Below are 8,767 nucleotides of genomic sequence, written 5' to 3'. Positions count from 1 at the left end.
TATATATATATATATTTCGTAACTTTCTTTATCGTATTAATGTAATAAAACTTTCGGTGTTGATAAAATTTTTTATTTAAAATACATTGAAAAATAAACTTACCGAAAGATGCCTCCCATCCTGGAATCCTGATATAGAACAAGCATCGAAATGTCAGCATCGGGATATCAGCATCGTGATGTCAGCATCCTAATGTCAGTATCGTGATATCGGCAGCGGGATTTTAGTTTTGCGATATCAGCATCGTAATATTAGAAACCTGTTAAACACAAATTATGCATGTAAATTACGTTATGTATCCACTACACAATAGCTATAACAAACATTGCTTTGAAAGAACAGCGATAATTGTCTATTTACTCGGGCAAACTCTTTTTAAACTTTTTTTAAAGTTTATTAAATTAAATATAATAACATTTCTTGGTAAAGAGAATACAAAAAAATATTGATTTCAATAATATTTACGTAATTAATTATAAAATAACAGCATGTATATACCTGGCAATAATTGTGTACCATCATAAATTTTCAAACTTTACATTTTAATGAAAAAAAAAACCGGCACGAAATATATTATATAAAGAAGATTACGATTGTGTACGATTTCGCGGACACACAGATAAGCACATATTGTCGATATCAAAATATTGCGATACTGGCATATAAAAGCGATTATGACAAATATCTGATACTTTACGAGAATTCTTCGCGCGCGAAATTCGTCTGTAAACAGTAATAACCGCAAAAAAAATATGTCGCGACACGTTCCATGACCGACCGCGATTCGAAATATCAGATTACTATTTTCGAAACGATAAATAACGATTGTACATATGATACACAGAAAGAACACTTTATTCGCGATATTTTCGATAATTCTTCGCATGCCGCACTCACTTTTAAACGGTAATAATCGCGAGAAGTATACGAAGCGATCTGAAAATGACCTCGCAATCCACCACCGAGTCACGATTGATCGCGAAATTTACTAGGCAAAGAGCGCTGTTGCGATTCTCGAAATATGGAAACTATCGAAGTATCGAAACCGCCACACTTCACCGCAATATAACTGGCAATAATTATTTAGCGTAAAAATATAAAACATTCGAAATATTTTAGTAAATGTTGAAAATGATCGAAATATGAATTTACTGCAATATACTTTACTTAAAACTTGCCCCAATATTAAAAACAATATATAAAATCTCAAAACACACACACACACACACACACACACGATGCGATATAGAGGTAAAAAATCTTGAAATGTGATAAAAACATGATATAAAAACAAGAAATAGATGAAAAAAATTCGTAAACACAAAAGAAAACAACTCAGATATGAGATATCAGATATTATCTTGTCCATAAAATTGATTTTTATCAAAAAGCAAGATTATATAGTTAGAGGTTTATAGATCATATATCAAGCAAAGTTGCACTTTTCAAAAATGCTGTTTAATAATCGATATCATAATATTCTTTTCTGGATATGATAAAAACACTTGTAAATTATAAAATGCTTTATTATAAATACCTTTAATTTAGACAGAAACAAGAACTTATGCACTTGAGAATTATACATATATCAGCGTACGCGTGAAATTCAATTACATCCAACTAGGGATTCTACGACAAAGGATCATGTTACGCCATCTGTAAAATCAATCTTGCACGATATCCCAGAGTTATCGCGAAAGTGATATAGCAGTAATTCTTCTCAAATATGGCTTTAAATATGCGGTGAGTTTAATTATTTTCGGCTTTTTATTAATCTTCATATGATGAAGGATTTATCGCAGGCATACAGAAATCGTCTGTTCGTGTCATTTACAATTAGCATAGTAATTTCGCTGAGTTTTTTAAGTCTGATTTCGTGGATTCCGGTTGTTGGTTGATATCGTCTACGTGTCTCTTTGCCCGCAATATCTTATTTACGATATAAATACTTTTTTTCAATGTGCATTTATCGTGCCGGGTCCGCTGTGGATCTAATCTAATCTGTCGTTCAAACGAATATGATATTGTTACTTATTTGCGATGGAAGTTCACAGTTTTACGTCATTACTGCTACATAATCTGTTGCGCGGCCGCGTTTCCGGCAGTATTTCATCTCAAATTGTTGTACAATCTAATATAAAATAGTACATACAATGTAATACTCGCCGATAAACATAATTTATTTTTACTATAATATCTATGATTTATGTAAAGTACATTGTATTATATCTTAGCAAGTATCTAATTTATTTTGTGCTTTAAACCTTTCAGGTTAACTCCATTTTTGATATTACTATATTCTCTATTTCTTGTCGATGCAGTTAATAGAGACAACTTCAAAAGATGCGATCAAAACAGCTTCTGCCGGTAAGAATTAGCCATTTTTGCAAATATTGTCATTTTAGAGACAGATATAAAGTTTGTTTTCTTATAGACGGTGCAGGAAAGTAGAGCCTGGAAAAACACCATATCAGCTTTTACCAGATACATTTATACAGAATGAATCTATGATTACTATAGATCTATTTAATAAAGATACAGGTGTCTCCTATGTGGTACAATTTACCTCATTGAAAGAGAGCACGTTTAGGTTATACATCAATGAAAAGAACCCATTGCATCCCAGATATGAAAATGAATATGCTCTTCAAGATCAGCCACAAAAAACAAAATTGGATTCTGTGGAAAAAACGACTGAAAGTATAACCGTAATAAAGGGCGAAAACAAAGCTATCTTATATGTTAATCCGTTTAAAATAAATCTATACTCCCAAGGTGTTTTAACAATATCAGCAAATGCTCGTGGTCTTATGAGATTTGAGCATTTACGTACCAAACCAGTAAGGTATTTATTGCTAGAGGACAATTATTACACTGAAAGCTTTTATGTAGAATTATATAATAGTGATAAACTATATATATGTATATTGTTTTATTCTGTTATAGACCAGAACAAGGTGAAAATGCTGAAGGTGCAGAAATAAATAATACCACATATCCTGGTGATGGTGCTGATAGTGATCCTGGTGCTTGGGAAGAAAACTTCAAAGAACATCGTGATGCAAAACCATATGGTCCCGAAGCTGTTGCCATGGATTTCAGCTTTCCTGGATCGGAGCATGCTTACGGTGTACCAGAACATGCTGATTCGCTAGCATTACAATCAACTAAATCTACCGATCCATATAGACTGTACAATCTAGATGTATTTGAATATGAAACAAACGAACGTATGGCTTTGTATGGTGCCATCCCTGTTCTTTATGCTCATGGGTAAAGAATCTATTAAATATATAACTTCTAAGAGATTTATGAAAATATATTTATACAAAATTTATTTGCATTAATATATTTTAGAAAGGAAAGATCATCAGGTATTTTCTGGCATAATACAGCAGAAACTTGGATTGACATTTTATCAAGTGCAGACAACAATGTTGTAGAAAGTATTGTTAATTTTGTATCTGGATCTACTAAGAAATCCCAGGTAGATGCTCATTTCATGTCAGAATCTGGAGTGATTGATGTATTCTTCATGTTGGGTCCAAAACCACTTGATGTTTTTAAACAATACATTGTCCTGACTGGCACAGCTCCTTTACCACAGGTATATGAAATAAATAAATTGTTAAAATGAAAATCTTTTCAAGCTATGTTGTAAAAGAAATATTTATCAACCAAAACTTACAGTTTCTCTTAAAACTTGTTTTAGATGTTTACTATTGGATATCATCAATCCCGTTGGAATTACAATGATCAGGATGATGTCGCAACAATCGCTGAAAGTTTTGATACACATGATTTGCCACTGGAAGCTATGTGGCTTGATATTGAATATACCGATAACAAAAAATATTTTACATGGGATTCACGTAAATTCCCAAATCCTCTTGAAATGGTACACAATCTTACTGCCAAAGGCAGAAAATTGATTGTTATTATCGATCCTCATATTAAACGCGACAATAATTACTTTTTACATAATGATGCAACCAGTTTGGACTATTACATCAAAAACAGAGATGGAAAAGATTATGAGGGTTGGTGCTGGCCAGGATCCTCGTCATATTTGGACTTTTTCGATCCAAAAGTTATCGAGTACTATGTTGGCTTGTATAGTTTAGATAAATTTCATGGTACTACTAACGACGTTTATATTTGGAATGATATGAATGAACCAAGTGTGTTTAATGGACCCGAAATAACTGCGCCAAAGGATCTTATCCATCATGGAGGCTGGGAACACAGAGATGTTCACAATATTAATGGACATATGTATATCCGTGCGACATATGAAGCTTTATTCCGTCGGTCGGGCGGGTCCTTAAGACCTTTTATTTTAACGAGATCCTTCTTTGCTGGATCGCAACGCTACGCAACAATGTGGACTGGCGACAATATGGCTGACTGGAGTCACTTGCGCGTAAGTTATCCCATGTGTCTCTCAGTTGCTATATCTGGAATATCGTTCTGCGGTGCCGATGTGGGAGGTTTCTTCAGGAATCCAGATTCCGAGCTGTTCGTTAGATGGTATCAAGCCGCAGCATGGTTACCTTTCTTCCGTCAGCATTCTCATATCGAGACAAAGAGACGCGAGCCATGGACATTCAATGAAGAAACTACTCAAATAGTCCGTGAAGTGCTCAGATTGCGATACTCCTATTTGCCATTATGGTACACGCTCTTTAGAGAGCACGAAGTAAACGGTTTACCCGTTATACGTCCTCTATGGGCGCATTATCCATCAGAATCGGAAACATTTATTATCGATGATCAGTTGCTACTTGGCGATTCTCTACTCGTACGTCCAGTATTTCAATCTGGTGCCACTGAAGTAGCAGTTTATTTCCCAGGAGAAAACAAAGTAACTTGGTATGATATTGATACAATGCAACCTTATCAAAAGGCTGGATACATTAAAATACCAGTAACGATCCACAAGATCCCTGTATTCCAAAGAAGTGGTTCCATCGTTCCACGAAAAATGAGGATACGACGTAGTACAGTTGCTATGAAAAATGATCCCTACACACTAATAGTAATCGCTGATAGTAATGGCAAAGCTAGCGGTAATCTTTATATTGATGATGAAGCCAGCTTTGAATATCGTCATGGAAAGTATTTATATCTAAGAATAATGTTGGACAACAATAAAATAACTTCAACTCTAATAGATAAATTAGCTTCGTATGAGACACAAAGCTGGTTAGAAAGAATAGACATAGTCAATCCACTACAAGGAATTAAGTCTGCCCAATTGGAATCCCACAGTGAGTAATCAAATTTGAGTATGATAGTACAATTTTATAACAAATCTATATTAATAATATATATGTATTATAATTTTTTATAGGTATGGGAAGAGTAACTTTAGAAACTACATATAATCCACATAACAATGTATTAACAATACGTAAACCAGCTGTAAATATGGGGGAAGAATGGACTATTGAATTATTACATTAGGATTATATGATGGACTCATAATCAACTTTCAGTAATCTATATCATAATATCAATTTTCTATTACTATATATGTTTCAGTTATCTGTGATTTGGATAATTATATTTCCTAGAACAATAAAAATACAACTCAAGTATACTATGAGAATAATATAATTATTATTAATTAATAATTATTGCAAAATAATTATCTTTTTTTTTTACAAATTTTTAATATTTGCTTGTAGCATTTACAACATATGTATAATCAAGCAGCATAATAATAGTTAGAAGATGTTTATATAGATGCTATTTTCTGTGTGCAATTTTATTTTCTACAACTTAATTAAAAATATAAAAAATAACATTTCAGAGACTATTGTGGTAAAAAAAGTTAGTATATTTAATTTAGAAACATTATTACACACCACTTCTGAAACATATGTCAAAATCTCTTTTGCCATAATCTCTGTTAAATATTTATCCAATGAATTATTAAATATAGGTTTTGAGTACACTACTTCATAAAATAAGCGACAAATTTAAATAAAAAGTAACTTTTATTTCGTTATATGTGTTCCGTCGGTGCATGTTTATGAGCTAAATATAAAAACACTATTGATGATAATGCCGATACCAAAAAAATAACATCAAACCACCTATGATAAAAATTAAACTGCAATTCTCCTAATACTTGCGTTATTATAATGCGATATTCTGCTGGCATATTCATTCGCATAAGAAGCACAGAAGACACAAAATACATTCCCTGAAAAGAGAGATAGTACACAACATTTTGAATATAAATAACCCAGGAAATCATACACATGATTTATAATTACAAATATATTATCCTTACCATTATTTGAGCAAGTATAAGTACAATAATATTTGATGATTTGCTGCTTGATATAGCATAGAAAAACTGAAACAAGTCAATAGTGAGCGCATTTTTATTAAGACTGATAATGTTGTAATAGAAAATAAAGATTTACGTGTTCTTTAACATACATACATTACTTTACTTATATAATACAGTACTAAAAATGTTTATCATATATAACATGGACACACACACACACATATATATATAGATTATTTTGTAAAAATTTAAAAGAATGAATAAACATGCATGGAACTGCTACATAAGTTGTATGTATTTTATATACCTTTGTAAGAGTTAACAATAATCCACGTATGGACGTTACAACAATACAACCAACAAGATAAAAAGAAATGTGCTGCGACCAGAATGTGACATCGATATTGAAACCAATCCAATGGACTGCAATTTCGATTCCTCTAGTCACAGGATCTTTCTTGCCAACCCGATCAAATACTATATTGATCGTAGACTGTAAATATAATAATTATAAATTATTCGCGATAAAATTATTTAAATTAAAGTTATTAAATAAATGCACTTACAATAAATATTTTCCAAGTGCAGTATAAAGAGAAGAAATAACCCAGAAAATTAAAATATTTTCCTTGCCAAGTGGCAGCCCATTTTAAACGTTCTCTTGCATTTTGTATATCATGCGCTTCCAAAAATAATTGTCGTGATAACTCTTCTAAAGCAGTAACTTCGACTTGTAATTGTTTGATAGCTATAAAGCAATATGTATCGTCGTTAAGATACATAACATATTCATAATTTCTATGTAAAATTAAAGAGAATAAGAATATTTACTTTCTTGGTTTCCTTTTGTACCACCCAATGGATTTAACATCCCCCATAATCGAGATCGAGTTTCAGTTTGCCCAACGGCTTCGCCTTTTTTAGCTAATGCTATTCTTTTTTTTTTCGCGATAATCATGTCCATAGTTTGTAGCAATCGTTTTTCTATAGACTGCACGTCCGCATAAGAAACCGGACGCATAAAATAAGCCATTGAAGTGTACGGATAATTTACAGCACCGAAACCCGAGAGTAGAGCCATTACTGTGACGCCAATAACTCCTATTCGACTGACGCCTTGTTCTATAGACAGCAATCCTTTCTTGGGGCTTAATATGGGAAAAGGATCACCCACTTTCCAAAATAAGTAGAGATAGAAAAGATATATGATAACTGTCAGTGGCCGTATTAGATTCAGTCTTACTGTGTACAAATCAGAAACATTTATCAAATTTTATAAAACTAAATAGTAATAAAAAGAAAACTGTTTATAACAACAATTATATACCAAATCTGATATTGCTGATGATAAAATATGCTATATAAAATGGTATCAGAACTATCACCATAAATAGAAGCATATAAAGGCCAACGTTCCAATGAAAATATCTAGAACTGAAGAAAGCGCAATATATTGTACCTTAAATAATAAAATGTGCTTTTATTTCTTACCTTGAGTCAAGCACCCCTGCTATTTCGAAAATAATTAATTCAAACATGGTGCACGACAATGAAAAGGTTGTCGAAAAAATTAGTTGCACTAGTCTATGATGAACTTCATAATCCCTGAATAATTTCTTCACAAAGAATACCCATCCTCCTAAGAAGAAAATTACCTGGAATATGAAAGATAATCAATAGAAATTATCTGTCACATAGAAAAGATTGTCTATGTATGAAATATATTTTTGTCAAAATAAATAGGAACATACAATTATATGGAAGAGATTCAATATTTTACTAAATAAACTGCAACATTTTACAATATGAAATTTATTGTAATATTCTCAAATATATACATTTTATAATTTAGTTACAGTTTCATAAATATATCACATGCAAAGAGATCCATAGATATTAATACTCCACAAGGAATTACTGCCACAGTTTTAATATTGCAAAAAACTAAAATATAAAAAATATTGAAACTTGTCGACATCAAATTTTATATATACATTAAACTTTACATTAAACATTGTTAAAATAGCAAAATAAACCATTTTCACACAATATTGTGAGATACACTTATAGAGCATCATACTCTCTTTATAACCTTAATCACAGTTCAGGAAGTATCGATAAAACTGATTTTCGTAGTGGAAACAAATTTCCACCTGTGTTATGAGAATCACGAAAGTGTCCTCGATGAAACCCATCTTTCGCTGTCACGATTTTCACTTTGCATCGCAAAGTTTGACCGGTTATGATTAGTATATTTGACAGGATGACAGGACGCAGGCAATTTTAAACACGATAGCATAAAGATCTATCCGAATGAATTCGTACAGTCATACAATACTAACTATAAAGAAACTACGACCAATCACGTATCTAATATTCAGGATGTAACAATATGGCATTCTTCATTTTAGGTTTGTGATTGGTTCATCTACTTGTACATACATTTTCTGTGGCTATGTAAT

General features: G+C 31.9%; 2 protein-coding genes across 5 annotated transcripts; one reads left to right on the top strand and one right to left on the bottom strand.

The window, feature by feature from the left end:
* Window positions 1–1,613: 1,613 nt before the first annotated feature.
* LOC115246378 (neutral alpha-glucosidase AB) lies at window positions 1,614–5,601 on the top strand. Of its 2 annotated transcripts, none has more exons than XM_029825158.1 (7): window positions 1,614–1,744; window positions 2,273–2,368; window positions 2,436–2,846; window positions 2,948–3,274; window positions 3,359–3,608; window positions 3,714–5,271; window positions 5,355–5,601. In XM_029825158.1, the coding sequence occupies exons 1-7, from the start codon at window positions 1,728–1,730 to the stop codon at window positions 5,465–5,467; spliced, it is 2,772 nt and encodes a 923-aa protein (XP_029681018.1). In that variant the 5' UTR covers window positions 1,614–1,727; the 3' UTR covers window positions 5,468–5,601. The 2 variants fall into 2 exon arrangements, with proteins under 2 accessions (XP_029681018.1, XP_029681019.1); XM_029825159.1 differs by lacking the exon at window positions 1,614–1,744 and adding an exon at window positions 1,902–2,156.
* A 383-nt stretch (window positions 5,602–5,984) lies between these two features.
* LOC115246379 (Golgi pH regulator) lies at window positions 5,985–8,705 on the bottom strand. 3 transcript variants are annotated; one of them, XM_029825160.1, is made up of 8 exons: window positions 8,648–8,705; window positions 7,797–7,960; window positions 7,633–7,739; window positions 7,137–7,547; window positions 6,872–7,053; window positions 6,613–6,798; window positions 6,303–6,368; window positions 5,985–6,212 (listed from the first exon to the last, which is right to left on the bottom strand). In XM_029825160.1, the coding sequence occupies exons 1-8, from the start codon at window positions 8,702–8,704 to the stop codon at window positions 6,012–6,014; spliced, it is 1,374 nt and encodes a 457-aa protein (XP_029681020.1). In that variant the 5' UTR covers window position 8,705; the 3' UTR covers window positions 5,985–6,011. The 3 variants fall into 3 exon arrangements, with proteins under 3 accessions (XP_029681020.1, XP_029681021.1, XP_029681022.1); XM_029825161.1 differs by lacking the exon at window positions 8,648–8,705 and adding an exon at window positions 8,459–8,634; XM_029825162.1 differs by lacking the exon at window positions 8,648–8,705 and adding an exon at window positions 8,398–8,606.
* Between the last annotated feature and the right edge of the window lie 62 nt (window positions 8,706–8,767).

Source organism: Formica exsecta, unplaced genomic scaffold (genome assembly GCF_003651465.1).
Source record: "Formica exsecta isolate Colony F162 unplaced genomic scaffold, ASM365146v1 scaffold149, whole genome shotgun sequence".
In the NCBI taxonomy this organism is placed as follows: domain Eukaryota; kingdom Metazoa; phylum Arthropoda; class Insecta; order Hymenoptera; family Formicidae; genus Formica; species Formica exsecta.
The sequence above is the reverse complement of the archived record's forward strand: the minus strand, read 5'-3'. Positions and strand labels throughout refer to the sequence as shown.